Genomic DNA, 27,266 nt, shown 5'->3' with positions numbered 1-27,266 from the left:
TGTTTTTTTTTCAAACCTCACACCGCTCATTCTCCGCAGAGGCTGCCTGACCCACTGAGATTTCTGCCATTCGCTGTTGTTATTTCAGATTCCAGCATCTGCAGTATTTTGCTTTTGTATGGCTCATTTACATGCCAGTCTCAATCTGCAGTGCTCTCCATATTGCCCATGACTTCCCTGCTCCCTTTTTTTTGCTGGTTACAATATTATTATGGATGAGGAAGCCATTCGGCCCGTCTTATTTCATCCATGCAGCATCCAATTGTTTCACAAATGATTCCAGGATTTTCCCCAGTCCCTGGTTTAAAATGCTTAAATCATCTAGTTCTCAATACTGCTGACTTACAAAATTAATCTCAATTATACGCCCCCCCCCCCTCCCCACTCCCCTCTCTCTAACACGCACACCAATGGCACCCCCTGCTACCAGGCCTCCTCCTCCTAATACTTTCTGGAACCTTTGTTCTAAATCTCGTGTCTCTGTGGTCGAAGTTCTCTCCTGGAGCTGACACAGACAGACAGACAGAGGGGAGACGGGAAAAGAAAGAGAGAAACCTCAAAAGACAGGAGCAGCATGCAGTGCTCTAAGACACCACGATGTGGCCTTTTATCCACGGTTCCACACTCAGTGAGTTACTTCAGTTACTTTATATCTCCACACAATTAGTAGATTGCGTCGCATCTCAGTCTCTCCTCTCATGGACCCACTTTCTCTCATCAGCAATCAGTCCTTACTTAAAACTTTGGTAAGTCACTCCAAGGCAACAATAATTTGCTTGACCCTCCGCAAACATAGCTAAATTGATGCTGTGGGATACAGCATTCCTACCACCTGAATCTATCCCATGATGAAAACAGGAAGGCAGATTATTTATTATCTGAATGCTGACAGATTAGGAAAAGGGGAGGTGCAACGAGACTTGGGTGTCATGGTACATCAGTCATTGAAAGTTGGCATGCAGGTGCAGCAGGCGGTGAAGAAGGCAAATGGTATGTTGGCCTTCATAGCTAGGGGAAGCAGGGAGGTCTTACTGCAGTTGTACAGGGCCTTGGTGAGGCCACACCTTGAATATTGTGTACAGTTTTGGTCTCCTATTCTGAGGAAGGACGTTCTTGCTATTGAGGGAGTGTAGCGAAGATTCACCAGACTGATTCCCAGGATGGCAGGACTCGCATGTGAGAAGAGACTAAATCAACTGGGCTTATATTCACTGGAATTTACAAGAATGAGAGGGGATCTCATAGAAACATAAAATTCTGATGGGATTGGACAGGTTAGATGCAGGAAGAATGTTCTCGATGTTGGGGAAGTCCAGAGCCAGGGGTCACAGTCTAAGGATAAGGGGTAAGCCATTTAGGACTAAGATGAGGAAAAACTTCTTCACTCAGAGAATTGTGAACCTGTGGAATTCTCTATCACAGCAAGTTGTTGAGGCCAGTTCGTTAGATATATTCAAAAGGGAGTTAGATGTGGCCCTTACGGCTAAAGGATCAAGGGGTATGGAGAGAAAGCAGGAATGGGGTACTGAAGTTGCATGATCAGCCATGATCTTATTGAATGGTGGTGCAGGCTCGAAGGGCCGAATGGCCTACTCCTGCACCTACTTCCTATGTTTCTATGGTTCTATGAGAGCACGTGACACAAGGCCAAACCAGGTAAAGCCGAGACCTGACTAGCAGTTTGTGTTGCATTGCACGCTCCTATTCTATCTGTGAACCTTGAAGAGATTAAGTGCATTCTTGAGTTAAAACAAACCACCTGATAAAGGACACCTGTAGCTCAGTAGTTGCCTTAACAAGCAGCATCTACTGGCATTCGAAAGCTACTGATGCCGTTTAACTTCACGACTGTGATTTGATTTTCAAGAATTAGGCTTCAGAATTTTTTTTTTCCCCTTCCCATTTTCATTCTGCACAGATCAGATCAAATGTATACAGGGTTCTACAAACACAAAAGATGTTCTACAAGCACAACATTTCAAATATTTTACAGACATTTTTATATCCAAAGTGATTCAAAATCACGTGCTTAATATGGGAACGTGTCAAAATGCTTTGTTCAAATTGCTTTGTTGCTAGCTCGTTAATGTTTAGAAATGCTGTATTTTGCACCCATGTTCTAATTTCAGGGCTGCAGTAACTAGATCTAGAACAAAGGTTAGCATTCAGTAATCTAATGGAGAGTGTTGTCTCGGCAATACGACACGCTGCTAGAATAAACCCCCAAGGTAGAATCCAGCCTCACTCCATTCTGTAGCTTTCACTGGAATGGAGGAAACCATTTTCTTCTACAAGATTTTTCTTTTGAAAACTAGGATGGGATGATATTTAGATGCATTCAAAATGGCCATAAAGTTATTCCATACAGCTTTTTAAAGCACTTTATAAACAAGGTATATTTTTTAATTTATTCTTTCATGGGATGTGGGCATCATTGGCAAGGTCAGCATTTATTGTCCATCCTCAAGTGCCCTTGAGAAGGTGGTGGTGAGCCGTCATTTCAGAGGACAGTTAAGAGTCACCCACCATTGCTGTGGGTCTGGAGTCACATATAGGCCAGACCAGGTAAGGGCGGCAGATTTCCTTCCCTAAAGGACATTAGTGAACCAGATGGGTTTTTACAACAATCTGGCAGTTTCATGGTCACCATTACTGGTCCTAGCGTTTTATTCTAGATTTATTTTCTTAACTGAATTTAAATTCTCCAGTTGCTGTGGTCTGATTTGAACTCACGTCTCCGGAGCATTATTCCAGGCCTCCCGTAGCATAATCACTATGCTACCGTATCCATTAGATGGGAGCTAAAAATAATAACCTTGCGGATTTGGTGCCTAATTTCAAACATGCACTGCATTTGAGCAAATGGATGTGATATAATGTTGACCTGCAGGTTGCAGCAGTGACTATGTCCATGATGTAATGCTCTTTGAAGGCACAGTTCCATTACTGAACGCTGAAAGTCTCCTCTGTAAGGGAATAAAGTGTTATGGGGAGCGGGCAGGGAAGTGGACCTGAGTCCGTGATCAGATCAGCCTTGATCTTACTAAATGGTGGAGCAGGTTCGAGGGGCCAGGTGGCCTACTCCTGCTCCTATTTTTTATGTTCTTATGTAACATGAGGGGAAAGACTTTTATAATGCAGGGGTAATTGTCCGACTTTGTGCTATCAGAGCGGGAGACTTGCCCACGGACACCACACATTGGAAATTCAGGTGCACCCTGACTGATATTTCTGGACTGAATTTCCAACATGTGCTCTCAAAGCTCTCCATTCGCAGGGCAAAGTTGACCCCTTCTATCTCAAAAATTCTATTATTATCCTTTTTATTATACCGCTGGATTTAAAACAATGCAAGTTATTTAAAAAATGGCAGCCCTTTTCGAGAAGATGACTACCCATGGTCAGCAGGCAACATTGTCTATTTTATCGCTTGCTCAGGTCAATAGTGAAAAACAACATTTCATATCCAACTTCTTTAGTCACAGGGATGAGATATTTAGGAACCAGTTGAACTCTAACACATATCATAAATAATTTTGCAAGAAATGTGGGGTTTTTTTTAAGTCCAATTTTTTGGATTTGATTTAAAATTTGCGCTTTGGTAATGCAGATCGGAAAACCACCAACCCATGTGGCTGCCTGTACGATGCAAACATTTGCTCGGCGGTGATTTGAATCAGTATGAATCCACCCAGAGCACTCATCTCAGAATTGTAGAAGTGCAGCCAATCACTTGGAACCTTCCTTTTGTTCTCTGTGGACGCGTCAACGAAACTCCCACATCCACTGATGATATACGCAATCCCCTCGCCTTCCCGAATAAACTGTAGAGCAGAGCACAGCTCATTATAATCCACCTCGTTTGGGAGCACTACCCACCAACCCATCAAGGGCTTGCTGCTGATCATTAAACAGACGCAGATGCGGTTCCCCTTGGATCATTTATTGCAGACATACTGTCGTAATTGGTTCTTCATTTCATTAAGTAATTCATTGAAGGTTTATGGTTGGTACTGAAAGCTCTTGGTTGTAACTAAGCATGTTCTACAGCTAGATATGTTTGCACAGAATAGAATATAAGAGCAGGTGGACTATGTTGGGAACCAATGCAGGGAGACAGAGGGAGACAAAAAGGAGGCAAAAGCAAAAGACAGAAAGGAGATGAGGAAAAGTGGAGGGCAGAGAAACCCAAGGCAAAGAACAAAAAGGGCCACTGTACAGCAAAATTCTAAAAGGACAAAGGGTGTTAAAAAAACAAGCCTGAAGGCTTTGTGTCTTAATGCAAGGAGTATCCGCAATAAGCTGGATGAATTAACTGTGCAAATAGATGTTAACAAATATGATGTGATTGGGATTACGGAGACGTGGCTCCAGGATGATCAGGGCTGGGAACTCAACATCCAGGGGTATTCAACATTCAGGAAGGATAGGATAAAAGGAAAAGGAGGGGGGGTAGCATTGCTGGTTAAAGAGGAGATTAATGCAATAGTTAGGAAAGACATTAGCTTGGATGATGTGGAATCTATATGGGTAGAGCTGCAGAACACCAAAGGGCAAAAAACGTTAGTGGGAGTTGTGTACAGACCTCCAAACAGTAGTAGTGATGTTGGAGAGGGCATCAAACAGGAAATTACGGGTGCATGCAATAAAGGTGCAGCAGTTATAATGGGTGACTTTAATATGCACATAGATTGGGCTAGCCAAATTGGAAGCAATACGGTGGAGGAGGATTTCTTGGAGTGCACAAGGGATGGTTTTCTAAACCAATATGTCGAGGAACCAACTAGGGGGGAGACCATCTTAGATTGGGTGTTGTGTAATGAGAGAGGATTAATTAGCAATCTCATTGTGCGAGGCCCCTTGGGGAAGAGTGACCATAATATGGTGGAATTCTGCATTAGGATGGAGAATGAAACAGTTAATTCAGAGACCATGGTCCAGAACTTAAAGAAGGGTAACTTTGAAGGTATGAGGTGTGAATTGGCTAGGATAGATTGGCGAATGATACTTAAGGGGTTGACTGTGGATGGGCAATGGCAGACATTTAGAGACCGCATGGATGAATTACAACAATTGTATATTCCTGTCTGGCGTAAAAATAAAAAAGGGAAGGTGGCTCAACCGTGGCTATCTAGGGAAATCAGGGATAGTATTAAAGCCAAGGAAGTGGCATACAAATTGGCCAGAAATAGCAGCGAACCCGGGGACTGGGAGAAATTTAGAACTCAGCAGAGGAGGACAAAGGGTTTGATTAGGGCAGGGAAAATGGAGTACGAGAAGAAGCTTGCAGGGAACATTAAGGCGGATTGCAAGAGTTTCTATAGGTATGTAAAGAGAAAAAGGTTAGTAAAGACAAACGTGGATCCCCAGCAGTCAGAATCAGGGGAAGTCATAACGGGGAACAGGGAAATGGCAGACCAATTGAACAAGTACTTTGGTTCGGTATTCACTAAGGAGGACACAAACAACCTTCCGGATATAAAAGGGGTCAGAGGGTCTCGTAAGGAGGAGGAACTGAGGGAAATCTTTATTAGTCGGGAAATTGTGTTGGGGAAATTGATGGGATTGAAGGCCGATAAATCCCCAGGGCCTGATGGACTGCAGTACTTAAGGAGGTGGCCTTGGAAATAGCGGATGCATTGACAGTCATTTTCCAACATTCCATTCACTCTGGATCAGTTCCTATCGAGTGGAGGGTAGCCAATGTAACCCCACTTTTTAAAAAAGGAGGGAGAGAGAAAACAGGGAATTATAGACCGGTCAGCCTGACCTCAGTAGTGGGTAAAATGATGGAATCAATTATTAAGGATGTCATAGCAGCGCATTTGGAAAATGGTAATATGATAGGTCCAAGTCAGCATTGATTTGTGAAAGGGAAATCATGCTTGACAAATCTTCTGGAATTTTTTTGAGGATGTTTCCAGTAAAGTGGACAAAGGAGAACCAGTTGATGTGGTATATTTGGACTTTCAGAAGGCTTTCGACAAGGTCCCACACAAGAGATTAATGTGCAAAGTTAAAGCACATGGGATTGGGGGTAGTGTGCTGACATGGATTGAGAACTGATTGTCAGACAGGAAGCAAAGAGTAGGAGTAAATGGGTACTTTTCAGAATGGCAGGCAGTGACTAGTGGGGTACCGCAAGGTTCTGTTTACATTGTACATTAATGATTTAGACGAGGGGATTAAATGTAGTATCTCCAAATTTGCGGATGACACTAAGTTGGGTGGCAGTGTGAGCTGCGAGGAGGATGCTATGAGGCTGCAGGGTGACTTGGATAGGTTAGGTGAGTGGGCAAATGCATGGCAGATGAAGTATAATGTGGATAAATGTGAGGTTATCCACTTCGGTGGTAAAAACAGAGAGACAGACTATTATCTGAATGGTGACAGATTAGGAAAAGGGCAGGTGCAACAAGACCTGGGTGTCATGGTACATCAGTCATTGAAGGTTGGCATGCAGGTACAGCAGGTGGTTAAGAAAGCAAATGGCATGTTGGCCTTCATAGCGAGGGGATTTGAGTACAGGGGCAGGGAGGTGTTGCTACAGTTGTACAGGGCCTTGGTGAGGCCACACCTGGAGTATTGTGTACAGTTTTGGTCTCCTAACTTGAGGAAGGACATTCTTGCTATTGAGGGAGTGCAGCGAAGATTCACCAGACTGATTCCCGGGATGGTGGGACTGACCTATCAAGAAAGACTGGATCAACTGAGCTTGTATTCACTGGAGTTCAGAAGAATGAGAGGGGACCTCATAGAAACGTTTAAAATTCTGATGGGTTTAGACAGGTTAGATGCAGGAAGAATGTTCCCAATGTTGGGGAAGTCCAGAACCAGGGGTCACAGTCTGAGGATAAGGGGTAAGCCATTTAGGACCAAGATGAGGAGAAACTTCTTCAACCAGAGAGTGGTGAACCTGTGGAATTCTCTGCCACAGAGAGTAGTTGAGGCCAATTCACTAAATATATTCAAAAGGGAGTTAGATGAAGTCCTTACTACTCGGGGGATCAAGGGGTATGGCGAGAAAGCAGGAAGGGGGTACTGAAGTTTCAGGTTCAGCCATGAACTCATTGAATGGCGGTGCAGGCTAGAAGGGCTGAATGGCCTGCTCCTGCACCTATTTTCTATGTTTCTATGTTTCTATGTTTGAACTGTATAAAACACTGGTTAGGCCACAGCTGGAGTACTGCGTGCAGTTCTGGTCACCACATTACAGGAAGGACATGATTGCACTGGAGAGGGTACGGAGGAGATTTACAAGGATGTTGCCAGGAGTGGAGAATCTTAGCTATGAGGACAGATTGGATAGGCTGGGTTTGTTTTCCTTGGAACAGAGGAGGTCGAGGGGAGACCTCATTGAGGTGTATAAAATTATGAGGGGCCTAGATATAGTGGATAGAAAGGACCTAGGGATCAACATCCAGGGGGCAGAAATTTAAAGTAATTGGTAGAAGATTTAGAGGGGATTTGAGGGGAAATTCAGAGGGTTGTGGAGGTCTGGAACTCACTGCCTGAAAGGGTGGTAGAGGCAGAAACCCTCACCACATTTAAAAAGTATTTGGATGTGCACTTGAAGTGCTGTAACCTGCAGGGTTACGAACCTAGAGCTGGAAAGTGGGATTAGGTTGGATAGCCTCTTGTTGGCCGGCACGGACACAATGGGCCGAAATGGCTTCTTTCCGTGCTGTAAACGTCTACGATTCTATGATTCACTCCATGGAGTAGAGACCGCTGAAATGGATTAATATGTGCGATCATTATGTGTGGCTCTGGGGGAATGGGTGTCACATAACAGCACTTGACTGAGCAATATGTAGACTTATAGTTTAACTTATAAAAATAGGCAAAGACGTGTTAGAAACATTCTGAATAAACTCATTGGCCCCAAGTTTCCACACGCTACAAAACGGGCGCCCCTCCGGGCTAGGCGCCCGTTTTTCGCGTCGAAAACGGTGCCTGAAAAATAACGCGCGATTCTGGAGCGCCCTGCAGCTCCATGGCAGCTTGGCGCGGCGCCCAGGGGGCGGAGCCTACCACTCGCGCTGATTTTGTAAGTGGGAGGGGGCGGGTACCATTTAAATTAGTTTTTTTCGTGCCAGCAACGCTGCGCATGCGCGTTGGAGCGTTCGCGCATGCGCAGTGTGAAGGAAACATTGACACTCGGCCATTTTTGTAGTTCTTTGTTGCTGTTTAATTTTTGAACATTTTTTAATCAAAGCACATTGCCCTTCCATGATCAGCACTGAGGCTTCTTGCAGCAGTGAGAAGGCTGCAGGAAGCCTCAGAAGTTGAGGCAGTCGTTTCCCGACGGCCTCCCCCCCTGCCATCGGGAATGGCTGCCTCAACTTCTGAGGCTTCCTGCAGCCTTCTCACTGCCTCCTCCCCCACCCCCTGCCGTCGGGAACGGTTGCCTCCTCCTCCCTTCCTCCCCCCCACTGCGGTCGGTCGGGCCCTCACTCCCTTCCCCCTCCCCCCGCCGTCGGGAACGGCTGCCTCCTCCTCCCCGCCTCCCCCCCCGCTGCGGTCGGTCGGGCCCTCCCTCCCTCCCTCCCGTTCGCGGGAACAACGCCACACCGCTGAGCTGACTGAACCTGCCTGAAGCACTTTCACACAGGTAGGAAGATGGTTTATTTAATCTTTTCTTTGCTTATAAATGTTTATTCAGGTTGGATTTATTTGTATAATATTTGTATAAGTATAAATGAGGATTTAATGTAGAATTTAATAACTTCCCTTCCCCCCCACTCCCCCCCCCCACCTCGTTCCGGACGCCTAATTTGTAACCTGCGCCTGATTTTTTAATGTGTAGACAAGGTTTTTCAGTTCTACAAAAATCTTCACTTGCTCCATTCTAAGTTAGTTTGGAGTACGTTTTCACTATGGAAACTTTGAAATCAGGCGTCAGTGGCCGGACACGCCCCCTTTTGAAGAAAAAATTCTGTTCCAAAGTTAAACTGTTCTAACTGACTAGAACTGCAGAAAAAAAAATGTGGAGAATTGCGATTTCTAAGATAGTCCGTTCTCCACCAGTTGCTCCTAAAATTCAGGAGCAAATCATGTGGAAACTTGAGGCCATTGATCCTTGCGGCCGATACTTTCTGAAATTTCCAAATTTAAATTAAACAATTGCAAAGCTGGGATCATTTTTACAACAATGAGAATTGGTTCAATATTTCCTACCTGGAGGCTGTGATCATGGCCGCTGATATAAGCTGTGACATTGTATTTCTTTAGAAGTGGTCTCAATTGATCGACCAGACATGGAGTCGGACCGTGCTCTCCGATGGACCACACGGGATAGTGACCAGCAACAATCAAGTAGTCAGACCTGAAGCAGAAGCAAACAGATCCCAGAGAATATATCTGTCCATACATCCTATCGCTTATTAAAGAGATTTGAGATATCAATTCCTGAAGCAATTCACTTCGTTTACAAAAAGGATTTTAGGAAGTCTGCGCAGGCAGATATGTTTAACAACATCACAAAAACGGAAATTCATACTAACAACTTGTATCAGCCGTGGCTCAGTGGGTAGCACACTCACCTGAGTCAGAATGTTGTGGGTTCAAGTCCCACTTTAGGAGCTTGACCACATAAAATAAATCTAAGCTGACATTCTTGTGCAGTGCTGAGGGAGTGCTGCACTGTCGGAGTTGCCGCCTTTCAGATGAGACATTAACCCGAGGCCCTGTCTGCTCTCAGGTGGACGTAAAAGATCCCACGGCACTATTTCAAAGAGCAGCAGGGGAGTTATCCCCGGTGTCCTGGCCAATATTTATCCCTCAATCAACATAACAAAAAAAAACAGATTATCTGGTCATTATCATGTTGCTGTTTGCTGTGTGCAAGTTGACTGCCGTGTTTCCCATATTACAGCAGTGACTACTCTCAACCAACTTTTAATTAATTTTCCAACTTTTAAACTTATTAAACAATTTGGGAAAACTTTTTAAAACTTACATTTTAGACTCTCAACCGAATGCTTTTAAACATCTATTATTAACTTCCATCTTTGACTTTTAGCAACTTTTAGAAACTTTTTAAATTGGGGAAACTTTTATAATCTATTATTGATTTACATCTTAGATTTTTAACAACTCTTAGTAACTTCTTAAAACGTTTTAACAAATCTTAGAAACTTTTGAAATAAATTGGGAATCTTTATCAACTTTTAATCTTTTTAAATAACTTTGGAAGTCACCTTCCTAATGCCTGCCCCCCAACCTAGCCTCGGGCCATCCACCATCAATGGCGCTACCCGGCGCCGAGCTTGCGGCCAACACTTCGCCGTAGGCAATTAGGCTTATAGAGCTGTGCCTGGTCTCCAGTTGTCTTGGACCCCCTTGCCACTGGACCAAGACCTTGCTCAGCTAAACCCGTGTGGTTGCCGGTGTGCAGCGGCCACTCCATGTTAAAAGAACTCACGCACAGGCATCTTCCACTTCATCAGTATGAAGTTCGGGACCTGGAACGACAGGGCCCTCAAGGACAATCCCAACAGCAACAGGCCGGAACGCCGCACTGCCATAATTGCCCGGGAACTCGGACGTTTTGAAATTGACGTCGCTGCCCTAAGCGAGACCCGGCGGGCAGGGGAAGGCCAGTTGAAGGAACATGATGGAGGTTACACCTTCTTCTGGAAAGGGAAACCAGAAGCAGAACGCCGCCTTCATGGAGTCGGCTTTGCCGTCAAGAATGAGCTGGTCGATCGCCTCAAAGACTCCCCCTGAGGGCTTACCGAACGCCTCATGACTCTCCGTATCACCCTATCTCGGAACCAATGTGCCACAGTCATCAGTGCGTACGCCCCCACACTTGATGCAACGGATAAGGTTAAAGAAGGTTTTTATTCCAACATCGAGACATTCTTGTCTCGTGTCCCCAAATTGATCCTCCTGGGTGATTTTAGTGCCAGGGTTGGCAAAGACACAGCCCTCTGGGGAAGCGTGATTGGCAGAGAGAAGGTTGGGAAAGCCAATTCCAGCGGTACCCTACTCCTGACAAAATGCCTAGAACATGAACTCTTCATTACCAACACCCTGTTCCGCCAGAGGGACAAATATATCATGGCAACAGCCTCGCTCCAAACACTGGCACCTGCTTGACTATGTCATCGTCCGAGCCAGGGATCGCAAGGATGTGCGCATCACCTGCGCTATGACAGGAGTTGACGACTGCTGGACGGACCACCGCCTAATCCGATCCATCATCAACATTAATATTGCCCCAAAGCAGAGGGGACAGCAGAAGCAGTTCCGCAAAAAAGTTAAAGCCGGGGCACTTAGAGACCCAGCTAACAGAGCCTTATACAGCCAGCGCCTCACAGCCAATCTACCGTGCCTTGATGACCCTAAGATGCTGAATCCCCACAGCGCTTGGTCTGCCCTCCAGGCCTCAATAACCAATGCCTGTGAAAAGACGCTTGGTCACTCAATCAGAAAACATCAAGACTGGTTTGATGAAAATGATTAGGAGATCGAAGAACTAATAGATCGCAAGCGCAAAGCATTTTTGAGCCTCAAGCAACAGCCCAACTCGGGAGCTGCAAAATAACATTACAGACGGCTCAAGGCTCAGGTCCAACAAAAAATCCGGGACCTAAAGAACAGGTGGTGGATGGAGAAAGCACAGGAGATACAACAACTGGCCGACAGTCATGATATGCAAGGATTCTTCACTTCAGTCAAGGCCACCTACGGCCCAAACTCCCAAGGCCCCACCCCACTCCTGGCCAAGAATGGGGAAACACGCAGCAAGGACACCGAGGCTGTCAGGGCCCGATGGAAGGAGCACTTTGAAGATCTCCTCAATCAAGATTCTGCCTTTGACTCGAGTGTTCTCGATTCCATCCCGCAACATGCCACCCGCCACCAACTCAGTGAAACTCCAACATTGCATGAAGTAGGCAAAGCCATAAAACAGCTTAAGAATAACAAGGCTACGGGTGCGGATGGAATCCCTGCTGAGGCGGTAAAGTATGGCGGAGAGGCGCTGTTGGCGCGGATACATGACCTCATCTCTCTCATCTGGAGGGAGGAGAGCATGCCGGGAGATCTTAGAAATGCAGTGATTGTGACCATTTTTAAAAAGGGGGACAAGTCCGACTGCGGCAATTACAGGGGAATCTCCCTGCTATCAGCCACTGGGAAAGTTGTCGCTAGAATTCTCCTCAATCGTGTTCTCCCTGTGGCCGAGGAGCTCCTCCCGGAATCACAGTGCGGATTTCGTCCCCTAAGGGGCACAACAGATATGATCTTTACAGCGCGACAGCTGCAGGAAAAATGCAGGGAGCAGCGCCAGCCCTTATACATGGCATTTTTCGATCTTACAAAGGCCTTTGACACTGTCAACCGTGAGGGTCTATGGAGCATCCTCCTCCGTTCGGATGCCCCCAAAAGTTCGTCACCATCCTCCGCCTGCTCCACGACGACATGCAGGCCATGATCCTTACCAACGGATCCATTACAGACCCATTCCACGTCCGGACCGGGGTCAAACAGGACTGCATCATTGCTCCAAACCTCTTCTCAACCTTCCTCGCTCCATGCTCCACCTCACAGTCAACAAGCTCCCCGCTGGAGCGGAACTAAACTACAGAACCAGTGGGAAGCTGTTCAACCTGCGCCGTCTCCAGGCCAGGTCCAAGACCACCCCAACCTCTGTCGTCGAGCTACAGTACGCGGATGATGCCTGCACCTGCGCACATGAAGAGGCTGAACTCCAGGGCATGGTCGATGTATTTACTGAGGTGTTCAAAAGCATGGACCTTGAGCTAAACATCCGTAAGACAAAGGTCCTCCACCAGCCTGTCCTCGCCGCACAGCATTGCCCCCCATTCATCAATATCCACGGCACAGCCCTGGACAACATGGACCATTTCACATACCTCGGGAGCCTCTTATCAATAAGAGCAGACATCGACAACGAGGTTCAACACCGCCTCCAGTGTGTGCCACTGCAGTCTTCGGCCGTCTGAGGAAAAGAGTGTTCGAAGACCAGGGCCTCAAAACTGCCACCATGCTCATGGTCTACAGGGCTATAGTAATACCCGCCCTCCTGTATGGCTCAGAGACATGGACCATAAACAGTAGACACCTCAAGTCGCTGGAGAAATACCACCAACGATGTCTCCGCAAGATCCTACAAATCCCCTGGGAGGACAGATGCACCAACATTAGCGTCCTCCACCAGGCCAACATCCCCAGCATTGAAGCACTGACCACACTTGATCAGCTCCGCTGGGCAGGCCACATTGTCCGCATGCTAGACACGAGACGCCCAAAGCAAGTGTTCTACTTGGAACTCCTTCACAGCAAACAAGCCAAAGGTGGGCAGAGGAAATGTTACAAGGACACCCTCAAAGCCTCCCTAATAAAAGTGCAACATCCCTACCGATACCTGGGAGTCCCCGGCCAAAGATTGCCCTAAGTGGAGGAAGTGCATCTGAAAGGGCGCTGAGCACCTCAAGTCTCATCGCCGAGAGCATGCAGAAAACAAGTGCAGGCAGCGGAAAGAGCATGCGACAAATCTGCCCCACCCACCCTTTCCCTCAATGACTATCTGTCCCACCTGTGACAGGGACTGTGGTTCTCGTATTGAACTGTTCAGCCACCTAAGGAGTGGAAGCAAATCCTCGATTCCGAGGGACTACCTATGATGTATATAAATGCAAGTCTTTATATTTAAGACACAATTGACATCGAGCCAAAGAATTAGGAAAAATGACTAGAAACTTGGTCAAAGAGGTAAGTTTTAAGGAGTGATTTAGGGAGGGAATTCCAGAGCTTAAGGCCTAGGCAGCTTAAGGCACAACCGCTAATGGTGGAGCAAAAGAAGTAGGGGATGCGCAAGGGGCCAGAATTGGAAGAGCACAGAGATCTCGAAGCATTGTAGGGCTGGAGGCGGTAACAAAGATAGGGAGAGGGGGGGCGAGGCCATGAGATTTGAACACGGGGACGAAAATATTAAAATGGAGGCATTGGTGGATCGGGAACCAATGTAGGTCAGCGAGCACAGGGGTAAAGGCAGTATCAATCCTCTCGCCATTCGTTATTAAATGTCCGCCGGGAGGATTGAGCTCGCGCTGGGGTTGAGCCAATGGGAACAGTTTCTTTCTACTCGGTCCAGATCCCACATGATTTTGAACACCTATCAAATCTCCTCTCAGCCTTCTCTGCTTGAAGGAGAACAACCCCAGCTTCTCCAGTCTATCCACATAACTAAAGTCCCACATCCCTCGAATCATTCGTGTGAATCTTTTCTGCACCTTCTCCAAGGTCTTCACGTTCTTCCTAAGGTGTGCTGCCAGTTGAGGAGTGATTTTGATGCTGCCTGACTTGCTGAGATTTCCAGCATTTTCTGTGTTTGTTGCAGATTCCAGCATCTGCAGTATTTCGCCTTTGCAAAATATTCAGAGGAGTTCGGGAGGCGGGAGTCCGGGGAGGCGGAGGCCTATAAAAGGCCCGCGAGTCAGGAGTTCGGAGAGGAGTTCAGGAGGCGGGAGTCCGGGGAGGCGGAGGCCTATAAAAGGCCCGCGAGAACGAAGTAAAAGTGAAGGGCAGAGAAAGCCAAGGCAAAAATCAAAAAGGGTCACATTACAGCAAAATTCTAAAGGGGAAAAGTGTGTTAAAAAGACAAGCCTGAAGGCTCTGTTCCTCAATGCGAGGAGTATTCATAATAAGGTGGACAAATTAACTGCACAGGCAGTAATGAATGAATATGATATAATTGGCATCATGGAAACATGGCTCCAGGGTGACCAAGGCTGCGAACATAACATCCAGGAATATTCAACATTCAGGAATGATATACAGAAAGGAAAAGGAGGTGGGTAGCGTTGCTGGTTAAAGAGGAAATTAATGCAATAGTAAGGAAGGGAATTAGCTTGGATGATGTGGAATCGGTATGCGTGGAGCTGCGGAATACCAAAGGGCAGAAAACGCTAGTGACAGTTGTGTACAAACCACCAAACAGTAGGAGTGAGGTTGGGGACAACATCAAACAAGAAATTAGGGATGTGTGCAATAAAGGTACAGCAGTAATCATGGGCGACTTTAATCTACATATAGATTGGACAAACCAAACTGGTAGCAATACGGTGGAGGAGGATTTCCTGGAGTATATTACGGATGGTTTTCTAGATCAATATGTCGAGGAACCAACTAAAGGGCTGGCCATCCTAGACTGGGTGATGTGTAATGAGAAAGGACTAATTAGCAATCTTGTTGTGTGAGGCACGTTGGGGAAGAGTGACCATAATATGGTAGAATTCTTCATTAAGATGGAGAGTGACACAGTTAATTCAGAGATTAGGGTCCTGAACTTAAGGAAAGGTAACTTCGATGGTATGAGATGTGAATTTGCTAGAATAGACGAGCAAAATGATACTTAAAGGGTTGACGGTGGATAGGCAATGGCAAACATTTAAAGATAACATGGATGAACTTCAACAATTGTACATCCCTGTCTGGAGTAAAAATAAAACGGGGAAGGTGGCTCAACCGTGGCTAACAAGGGAAATTAAGGATAGTGTTAAATCCAAGGAAGAGGCATATAAATTGGCCAGAAAAAGCAGCAAACCTGAGCACTGGGAGAAATTTAGAATTCAGCAGAGGAGGACTAAGGGTTTAATTAGGAGGGGGGAAATAGAGTATGAGAGGAAGCTTGCTGGGAACATAAAAACTGACTGCAAAAGCTTCTATAGATATGTGAAGAGAAAAAGATTAGTGAAGACAAACGTAGGTCCCTTGCAGTCAGATTCAGGTGAATTTATAATGGGGAACAAAGAAATGGCAGACCAGCTGAACAAATACTTTGGTTCAGTCTTCACAAAGGAAGACACAAATAACCTTCGGTAACTTCAAGGTGACCAAGGGTCTAGTGAGAAGGAGGAACTGAAGGATATCCTTATTAGGCGGGAAATTGTGTTAGGGAAATTGATGGGATTGAAGGCCGATAAATCCCCGGGGCCTGATAGTCTGCATCCCAGAGTATGTAGGAAAGTGGCCCTAGAAATAGTGGATGCATTGGTGATCATTTTCCAACAGTTTATCGACTCTGGATCAGTTCCTATGGACTGGAGGTAGCTAATTTATCATGACTTTTTAAAAAAGGAGGGAGAGACAAAACGGGTCATTTTCGACCAGTTAGTCTGACAGCAGTAGTGTGGAAAATGTTGGAATCAATTATTAAAAATGAAATAGCAGCGTATTTGGAAAGCAGTGACAGGATCGATCCAAGTCAGCATAGATTTATGAAAGGGAACTCATGCTTGACAAATCTTTTGGAATTTTTTGAGGATGTAACTAGTAGAGTGGATAAGGGAGAACCAGTGGATGTGGTGTATTTGGACTTTCAAAAGGCTGTTGACAAGGTCCCACACAAGAGATTGGTGTGCAAAATCAAAGCACATGGTATTGGGGGTAATGTACTGACGTGGATAGAGAACTGGTTGGCAGACAGGAAGCAGAGAGTCGGGATAAACGGGTCCTTTTCAGAATGGCAGGCAGTGACTAGTGGGGTGCCGCAGGGCTCAGTGCTGGGACCCCAGCTATTTACAATACACATTAATGACTTAGATGAAGGAATTGAGTGTAATATCTCCAAGTTTGCAGATGACACTAAGCTGGGTGGCGGTGTGAGCTGTGAGGGAGACACTAAGAGGCTGCAGGGTGACTTGGACAGGTTAGGTGAGTGGGCAAATGCATGGCAGATGCAGTATAATGTGGATAAATGTGAGGTTATCCACTTAGGGGGCAAAAATACAAAGGCAGAATATTATCTGAATGGCGGCAGATTAGGAAGAGGGGAGGTGCAACGAGACCTGGGTGTCATGGTACATCCATTATTGAAAGTTGGCATGCAGATACAGCAGGCAGTGAAGAAGGCAAATGGTATGTTGGCCTTCATAGCTAGGGGATTTGAGTATAGGAGCAGGGAGGTCTTACTGCAGTTGTACAGGGCCTTGGCCTCACCTGGAATATTGTGTTCAGTTTTGGTCTCCTAATCTGAGGAAGGACATTCTTGCTATTGAGGGAGTGCAGCGAAGGCTCACTAGACTGATTCCCACTGGACTGACATATGAGGAGAGACTGGATCGACTGGGCCTGTATTCACTGAAGTTTAGAAGAATGAGAGGGGATCTCATAGAAACATATAACATTCTGACGGGACTGGACAGGTTAGATGCAGGAATAATATTCCCGATGTTGGGGAGGTCCAGAACCAGGGGACACAGGCTAAAGATAAGGGGTAAGCCATTTAAGACTGAGGAGAAACTTCTTCACTCAGAGAGTTGTTAACCTGTGGTATTCTCTACCGCAGAGAGTTGTTGATGCCAGTTCATTGGATATATTCAAGAGGGAGTTAGATATGGCCCTTATGGCTAAAGGGATCAAAGGATATGGAGAGAAAGCAGGAAAGGAGTACTGAGGTGAATGATCAGCCATGATCTTATTGAATGGTGGTGCAGGCTTGAAGGGCCGAATGGACTACTCCTGCAACTATTTTCTATGTTTCTATGTTTCTATGCGCTGCCTCCGCAAGATCCTACAATTTCCCTGGGAGGATAGATGCACCAATGTCAGTGTTCTCACTCAGGTCAACATCCCCAGCATCGAAGCACTGACCACACTTGATCAGTTCCATTAGGCGAGCCACATCATCCATGTTATATATGTAAACTTGTATTTACTCTGTACAACCCCTGGAGTCCCAAGGGATCCCACAATCCCTTGGGAGCACAGATATTTAAGGAGGCTTCACAGGTTGGAGAGGCACTCTGAAGATCTGCAATAAAAGACTATGGTCACACTTTACTTTGAGCTTACAGTGTTCAGTCTGACTCTTTCTCCATACATTACAACTGGCGACAAGATACAGATAGCGAACCCAAAGATACAGAGAACAGTGGGCATCCTGGAGAAATTCTCGGAGGGAGATGATTGGGAAACATTTGTGGAGCGACTTGACCAATACTTCGTGGCCAACGAGCTAGATGGGGAAGAGAGCGCTGCCAAACGAAGGGCGATCCTCCTCAGAGTTCACCATCAAGGGTGATGAACGCAAGGCCATTAACACCTTGTTGGCGCTGCGGGGGTGATCATTGTTTCCATTCATGCCGATTCAAAGAGTACGTTTGCAAGGGCTGTGGAACAATGGAACACCTCCAACGAGTGTGCAGGTGAGCTGCAAAGCCTGATAAACCTGCAAACCGCTATGTTGCAGAGGAGGACAGATCCACGGAGGATCACGATGAACCAGAGCCTCAGATCAAGGAGGCAGAGGTACATGGGGTGCACACATTCACCACGAATTGTCCCATATAATGCTGAATGTTGAACTAAATGGACTCCTGGTGTCAAGGGAGCTGGACACGGGCGCGAGCCAGTCCATCATGGGCAAAAAGACTTTCGAAAGTTTGTGGTGCAACAAGGCCTCAAGGCCAGTCTTAACTCCAGTTCGCACGAAACTAAGAACTTTCACAAAAAAACTGATTCCTGTAATCGGCAGTGCTACTGTAAAGGTCTCCAACGATGGAGCGGTGCACAAGCTACCTTGGTACCGGGTGATGGTCCCACGCTGCTTGTCAGGAGCTGGCTGAGAAAGATATGCTGGAACTGGGACGTCGTCCGAGCGCGATCGCCCGCTTACGACACTTTGTGTGCCCAGGTCTTAAACAAATTGCCTTCGCTGTTCGAACCAGGCATCGGGAAATTCCAAGGAGCAAAAATGCAGATCCACCTAACTCCGGTGGCGCGACCCATCCATCACAAGGCGAGAGCAGTACCGTACATGATGAGAGAAAGGGTAGAGAGCGAGCTAGGCCGGCTGCAAAGAGAGGGCATTATTTCCCTGATCGAGTTCAATGAGTGGGCCAGTCCTATTGTCCCAGTCCTCAAGGGAGACGGCATCGTCAGAATCTGTGGCGATTACAAAGTAACTATCAATCGTTTCTCCCTGCAGGACCAAAACCCACTATCAAAGGCCGACGACCTTTTTGCAACGCTGGCAGGAGGAAAGACGTTCACGAAGCTGGATCTGACTTCAGCCTACATGACGCAGGAACTGGAGGAATCATCGAAGGCCCTCTGTTTATAACAGATGCCCGTTTGGAATCCGATCGGCGGCGGTGATATTCCAGAGAAACATGGAAAGCTTACTGAAGTCGGTCTCATACACCGTGGTCTTCCAGGACGCCAGCTTGGTCACAGGTTGGAACACAGTCGAGCATCTGCAGAACCTGGAAGAGGTTCTTAGTCGACTCAACCGCATGGGGCTCAGGTTAAAACGCTCGAAGTGCGTTTTCCTGGCACCTGAAGTGGAGTTCCTGGGAAGGAGAATTGCGGCGGACGGCATCAGGCCCATTAACGCAAAGACAGAGGCAATCGAGAACGTACCAAGGCCACAGAACATGACAGAACTGCAGTCATTTCTGGGACTCCTGAACTACTTTGGTAACTTCTTACTGGGTCTCAGCATACTGCTAGAACTACTGCATGTCTTACTACGAAAAGGGGACGAATGGGTTTGGGGCAAAAGCCAAGAAAATGTCTTTGAAAAAACGAGAAAATTGTTATGTTCAAACAAATTGCTTATGTTGCATGATCCATGTAAGCGTTTGGTACTAGCGTGTGATGCGTCGTCATATGGCATCGGGTGTGTATTGCAACAAGCTAATGATTTCGGGAAACTGCAACCGGTTGCTTATGCATCCAGGAGTCTGTCTAAGGCTGAGAGACCCTACAGCATGGTTGAGAAAGAAGCGTTAGCGTATGTCTATGGGGTAAAGAAAATACATCAATACCTGTTTGGGCTAAAATTCGAATTGGAAACTGACCATAAGCCACTTATATCCGTGTTCTCCGAGAGTAAAGGGATAAATACCAATGCATCGGCCCACATCCAGAGATGGGTGCTCACGTTGTCCGCATACAATTACGCCATCCGCCACATGCCAGGCACAGAAAACTGCGTCGATGCTCTCAGTAGGCTGCCATTGCCCACCACGGGGGTGGAAATGGTGCAGCCCGCAGATCTAGCCATGGTTATGGAAGCATTTGAGAGTGAGCAATCAACTGTCACTGCCCGGCAGATCAAAACCTGGACAAGCCAGGACCCCTTATTATCTCTAGTCAAAAGCTGTGTGCTTCATGGGAGCTGGTCCAGTGTCACAGTGGAAATGCAGGAAGAGATAAAGCAGTTCCAGCGGCGCAAAGATGAACTGTCTATACAGGCAGACTGCTTTCTGTGGGGCAATCGAGTAGTGGTTCCCCAAGAAGAGCTGAGACACCTTCATCATTGACCTCCACAGTACCCACCCAGGCATAGCAATGATGAAAGCGATAGCCAGATCCCACGTGTGGTGGCCCGGTATCGATGCGGACTTAGAGTCCTGCGTTCACACATGCTCGCAGTTAAGCAATGTACCCAGGGAGGCGCCGCTAAGTTTATGGTCCTGGCCCTCCAAACTGTCTAGGGTACACGTCAACTATGTAGGCCCGTTCTTGGGTAAAATGTTCCTTATGGTTGTAGACGTGTACTCCAAGTGGATTGAATGTGAGATAATGTCGGCTAGCATGTCCGCTGCCACTACTGAAAGCCTGCGGGCCATGTTTGCCACACACGGCTTACCCGATGTCCTGGTGAGTGACAACGGGCCATGTTATACTAGTGCTGAGTTCAAAGAATTCATGACCCGCAACGAGATCAAACATGTCACATCTGCCCTGTTTAAACCAGCGTCCAATGGTCAGGCAGAGAGAGCAGTGCAAACCATTAAGCAAGGCTTGAAGAGGGTCACTGAAGGCTCACTACAGACTCGCCTATCCAGAGTCCTGCTTAGCTACCGCACGAGACCCCACTCACTCACTGGGATCCCACCTGCTGAACTGCTCATGAAAAGAGCACTTAAGACAAGGCTCTCATTAGTTCACCCTGATTTACATGAACAGGTAGAGAGCAGGCGGCTTCAACAAAGTGCATACCGTGATAGCGCAAATGTGTCACGTGAGATTGAAATCAATGATCCTGTATTTGTATTAAATTATAGACAAGGTCCCAAGTGGCTTCCCGGCACTGTCGTGGCCAAAGAGGGGAGCAGGGTGTTTCGGGTCAAACTTTCAAATGGACACATTCACCGGAAACACTTGGACCAAATCAAACTCAGATTCATGGACTATCCTGAGCAACCTACATTTTTTGATCCCCCAACATACACACCTGTGGCAACCGGCACCACGGTTGACCACGAAGCAGAACCCATCATCCACAGCAGCCCAGCAAGGCCAGCTGCCCAGCAGCCCAGCGAGGACCCAACAAATGATTCAACAACACCAGCTTTCACACCGAGATGATCAACCAGGGCAAGAAGGGCCCCAGATCGACTCACATTGTAAATAGTTACACTATTGACTTTGCGGGGGGGGGGGGGCGGGGTGGGGGCGGAGTGTTGTTATATATGTAAACTTGTATTTACTCTGTACAGCCACCAGAGGGGCTCATCCCCTGAAGTTCCAAGGGATCCCACAATCCCTTAGGAGAACAGGTATTTAAGGAGGCTTCACAGGTTGGAGAGGCACTCTGGAGACCTGCAATAAAAGACTAAGGTCACACTTTACTTTGAGCTCACAGTGTTCAGTCTGACTCTCCACACACTACAGTCCGCATGCCAGACACGAGACTCCCAAAGCAAGCGCTCTACTCAGAACTCCTACACAGCAGGAGCCCCAGGTGGGCAGAGGAAACGTTTCAAGGACACCCTCAAAGCCTCCTTGATAAAATGCAACATCCCCACCGACACCTGGGAATCTCTGGCCCAAGACCACCCTAAGTGGAGGAAGAGCATCCAGGAGGGCGCTGAGCACCTCAAGTCTCGTTGCCGAGAGCATGCAAAAACCAAATGCAGACATCGGAAGGAGCATGCAGCAAACCAGACTCCCCATCCACCTTTTCCTTCAACCACTGTCTGTCCTACCTGTGACACAGACTGTAATTCCCCTATTGGACTGTACAGTCACCTGAGAACTCACTTTTAGAGTGGAGGCAAATCTTCATCGACTTCGAGGGATTGCCTATGATCATCATCATCATAGGCGGTCACTCGAACGAGGATGACCTGCTTCCATACCAAAAGGGATATGTTCACAGATGTTTCAATGAAGGATCAGATATTCCAGTCCTGAACTCCAGGGGAGAAGATGCCTGTGTGTGGATTTTTTTAACGTGTGGTGACTGTTGCACATCAGCCACCACATGGGCTTGACAGACCTTTATCCAGTGGCAAGAATTTGCCAGGACGACTGGAGACCTGCTCTGCTGCATGGATCTACAGCGCACACATGTCGCAGTGTGGGCTGGCCCATGCTGCCACTGGGCCCTCGGCTCTTCTGGGCCCCGTACCCTCATTCACCGCACCTCCGCCACGATCTCCCGCCACTCCTCCGCTACGATCTGTCACAGCTCCTCCACCACAAACGTTCACCGCACCTCCGCCATGATCCCTCATCACCCCTCCGCCACGATCTCTCACCGCTTCTCCGCCACAAAAGATTTGCCGTATCTCCGTCACGATCTCACACCGCACCTCCTCACCAAACGATCCAGCGCGAGCTGCTACAAGTGTGCGACGGCTTCAAGGAGGGCGACAGGATGACGTCATCAAAACCCAGGTCGCCATTTGGAGCGTGGGCAGGAACATCGGCGGGGCCCAGGCAGAGCGAAGGAGTGAGAAGGTCGGGGCGGATGAGCATAGAAACATAGAAAATAGGTGCAGGAGTAGGCCATTCAGCCCTTCGAGCCTGCACCACCATTCAATAAGATCATGGCTGATCATTCACCTCAGTACCCCTTTCCTGCTTTCTCGCCATACTCCTTGAACCCTTTAGCCATAAAGGCCATATCTAACTCCCTCTTGAATATATCCAATGAACTGGTATCAACAACTCTCTGCGGCAGGGAATTCCACAGGTTAACAACTCTGAGTGAAGAAGTTTCTCCTCATCTCAGTCCTAAATTACTTACCCCTTATCCTTTGAATGTGTCCCCTGGTTCTAGACTTCCCCAACATCAGGAACATTCTTCCTGCATCTAACCTGTCCAGTCCCATCAGAATTTTATATGTTCTATGAGATCCCCTCTCATCCTTCTAAACTCCAGTGAATACAGGCCCAGTCGATTCAGTCTCTCCTCATATGTCAGTCCTGCCATCCCGGGAATCAGTCTGGCGAACCTTCGCTGCACTCCCTCAATAGCAAGAACGCCCTATCTCAGATTAGGAGACCAAAACTGAACACAATATTCCAGGTGAGGCTTCACCAAGGCCCTGTACAACTGCAGTAAGACCTCCCTGCTCCTATACTCAAATTCCCTAGCTATGAAGGCCAACATACCATTTGCCTTCTTCACCGCCTGCTGTACCTACATGCCAACTTTCAATGACTGATGTACCATGACACCCAGATCTCATTGCACCTCCCCTTTTCCTAATCTGCCGCCATTCAGGTAATATTCTGCCTGTGTGTTTTTGCCACCAAAGTGGATAACCTCACATTAATCCATATTATACTGCATCTGCCATGCATTTGCCCCACTCACCTAACCTGTCCAAGTCATCTTGCAGCCTCTTAGCATCCTCCTCACAGCTCACACCACCACCCAGCTTAGTGTCATCTGCAAACTTGGAGACATTACATTCAATTCTTTCATCTAAATCATTAATGTATATTGTAAAGAGCTGGGGTCCCAGCACTGAGCCCTGCGGCACCCACTAGTTGCTGCCTGCCATTCTGAAGAGGACCCGTTAATCCCGACTCTCTGCTTCCTGTCTGCAAACCAATTCTCTATCCATGTCAGTACATTACCCCCAATACCATGTTCTTTAATTTTGCACACCAATCTATTGTGTGGGACCTTGTCAAAAGCCTTTTGAAAGTCTAAATACACCACATCCAGTGGTTCTCCCTTGTCCACTCTACTAGTTACATCCTCAAAAAATTCTAGAAGATTTATCAAGCATGATTTCCCTTTCATAAATCCATGTTGACTTGGACCGATCCTGTCACTGCTTACCAAATGCGCTGCTATTTCATCTTTAATAATTGATTCCAACATTTTCCCCACTACTGATGTCAGGCTAACCGGTCTATAATTACCCGTTTTCTCTCTCCCTCCTTTTTTAAAAAGTGGTGTTACATTAGCTACCCTCCAGTCCATAGGAACTGATCCAGAGTCGATAGACTGTTGGAAAATGATCACCAATGCATCCACTATTTCTAGGGCCAGTTCCTTAAGTACTCTGGGATGCAGACTATCAGATCCCGGGGATTTATCGGCCTTCAATCCCATCAATTTTACTAACACAATTTCCCACCCAATAAGGATATCCTTCAGTTCCTCCTTCTCACTAGACCATCGGTCCCCTAGTACTTCGGGAAGGTTATTTGTGTCTTCCTTCGTGAAGACAGAACCAAAGTGTTTGTTCAACTGGTCTGTCATTTCTTTGTTCCCCATTATAAATTCACCTGAATCTGACCGCAAGGGACCTACGAGAGATCGTGGCGGAGGTGTATCACATGATTGAGGCAGAGGAGCGATGAGGGATCGTGGCTGAGATTCGGTGAGTGATTGTGGCGGAGGTTCGGCAAATGTTTGGTGCCTATGATGATGATGAATGGCTGAACTGGACTTGGTGCGAGTTAGGACTCGGGCAGCAGAGTTTTGGACAAGCTCAAGTTTATAGAGGGTGGAAGAATTGAGTCCGGCCAGGAATCAAACTCATATTTTGAAAAGAACCATTTTAAAGGATCAGGTGATTTCTAAAGCTGAACTGTGCAACAGAATGAAATAACTTGCATTTATATAGCACCTGATCATATTGTCAGGTTGTCTCAAAACACTATGAACAATAGATTATTTTTGAACTGCAGTCACTGTTATATAGGCAAATACATAAGAACTTAAGAAATAGGAGCAGGAGTAGGCCATTTGGCCCCTCGAGCCTGCTTTGCTGTTTAATAGGATCATGGCTGATCTGATCCTGGGCTCAGCTCCACTTCCCCGCCCGCTCCCCATCACCCTTCACTCCCTTATCGCTCAAAAATCTATCTATCTCCATCTTAAATATATTCAATGACCCAGCCTCCACAGCTCTCTGGCGCAGAGAATTCCACAGATTTACAACCCTCTGCGAGAAGAAATTCTTCCTAACCTCAGTTCTAAATGGGCGAACCCATATTCTGAAAGTATGCCCCCTAGTTCTAGATTCCCCCACGAGGGGAAACATCCTCTCTGCATCTATCTTGTCGAGCCCCCTCATAATCTTATACCTCTCATTTTTCTAAACTCCAATGAGTATAGACCCAACCTTTCTTCATAAGTCAACCCCTTCATCTCAGGAATCAACCTCGTGAACCTTCTCTGAACTGCCTCCAATGCAAGTATATCCCTCCTTAAATAAGATGACCAAAACTGTACATAGTACTCAAGGTTTGGCCTCACCAATACCCTGTACAGTTGTAGCAGGACTTCCCTGCTTTTATACTCCATCCCCTTTGCAATAAAGGCCAACATTCCATTTGCCTTCCCGATCACTTGCTGTACCTGCATACTAACTTTTTGTTTTTCATGCACAAGGTTCCCCAAGTCCCTCTGTAATTTCTCTCCGTGTAAATAATAATTAGCTTTTTTATTTTTCCTGCCAAAGTGGATAACCTCACATTTTCCAACATTGTACTCCATCTGCCAAATGTTTCACTCACTTATCCTGTCTATATCCCTTTGCAGATTTTTTGTGTCCTCCTCACAACTTGCTTTCCCACCCATCATCAGCAAACTTGGCTACATTACACTTGGTCCCTTCACCCAAGTCATTAATATAGATTGTAAATAGTTGAGGCCCCAGCACCGATCCCTGTGGCACCCCAATAGTTACTGCTTACCAACCAGAAAATTACCCATTTATCCCGACACTCTGTTTTCTGTTAGTTAGCCAATCCGCTATCCATGCTAGTATATTACTCCCAATATGGTAGCCAGTCATGCAGAGCAAGGTCCCACAAACAGCAAATGACTTGTTAATCCATTTTTGCCGTGATGTAAGTTGAGGTGGGAATGTGTACTCTATCAGTTATAACATGGAGGTGATTGCTGTTTAAACTGACATTTATATGTTTAAATAAAATATAACTTCACTTGTATGGAGAAGTATGGATAAACATGCTGGTTGAAACAGGATAGTTCCTCAACTGCTGGTGCAGGTCGACAGTGAAGAATGTATCATGCAGGGTTATTGTGGAGTTTATCTTGATTCACCTTTTTTTAGGGTGGGCTGGCAGGTAGAACATTTTCAGAAGCTTTTCTACGAGATCAGAAATGCTGGGTAGGATCTTCAATAAAGTGTACTGTATATGGCCCATTGATGAATTGAGCTTGACTGGCCAATTGGCCTATTGTCATTCCTACCTCCATTAGATGGAATCCTTTCGGAAAGTGACTCTTGTCTCTGTTATGTATGTTAACTGGGTTTTACCTGCCACCGGAGGGTGCGACTGTCGGAGTCCTAATGGTCACTGGCAGAATAAATAAACTGGAGCAAGGTCATGCCTGAACTAGCTCACCGTAATTAGCCTCGTGGAGTTATTCGATACTTAACAATTGGCGACGAGTTAAAAATATGAACTTTCACGCAACCAAGTCTGTTGGAATTTTGGAGAGATTTGTGGAAGGGGAAGACTGGGAGGATTTCACTAATCGCCTCGACCAGTACTTCGTAGCCAACGGATTGGAAGGAACCGATAACGCAAGTAAGCGCAGGGCGGTTCTCCTCACCGTTTGTGGGTCAAAAATTTATGGCCTTATCAAGAATCTACTCTCACCGACTCGACCAATGGATAAGACTTACGATGAATTGTGTACGCTGGTTCGGAACCACTATAAACCGAAGGAAAGCATCATCATGGCGAGGAATCGTTTCTATACGCACAATCGCTCCGAAGGCCAGGACGTGGCGGAATTTGTCACCGGCCTGAGATGTCTCGCTGGGCTGTGCAACTTCGGAGCTGCGTTGGAGGAAATACTACGGGACTTTTTCGTGCTTGGCATTGGCCACGAGGTCATCCTTCGAAAGCTGCTGGCTGCTGAATCTCTAGACCTGAGCAGGGCCATCACAATCACCCAGGCAAGCATGTCCACGGATGAAAACTCGAAACAGATATCTTCCCAGCATCGAAACTTACCGGCAAGTACTGTGCATGAAATAACATCGTCGCCA

At 46.7% G+C, this 27,266-nt stretch overlaps 1 protein-coding gene across 1 annotated transcript in view; it reads right to left on the bottom strand.

Moving 5' to 3' along the window:
• Window positions 1-541: 541 nt before the first annotated feature.
• Window positions 542-27,266, bottom strand: part of acp5b (acid phosphatase 5b, tartrate resistant) — a 73,265-nt gene continuing 46,540 nt past the window's right edge. The window contains exons 6-7 of the mRNA XM_070888217.1: window positions 9,181-9,328; window positions 542-3,824 (exon numbers count right to left, since the gene is read on the bottom strand). Coding sequence (XP_070744318.1) covers window positions 3,585-3,824; window positions 9,181-9,328 — 388 coding nt within the window. The 3' untranslated portion in view covers window positions 542-3,584. The remainder of the gene's footprint in view (window positions 3,825-9,180; window positions 9,329-27,266) is intronic.

Source organism: Pristiophorus japonicus, chromosome 8 (assembly GCF_044704955.1).
Source record: "Pristiophorus japonicus isolate sPriJap1 chromosome 8, sPriJap1.hap1, whole genome shotgun sequence".
Lineage (NCBI taxonomy): Eukaryota > Metazoa > Chordata > Chondrichthyes > Pristiophoridae > Pristiophorus > Pristiophorus japonicus.
The sequence above is the reverse complement of the archived record's forward strand: the minus strand, read 5'-3'. Positions and strand labels throughout refer to the sequence as shown.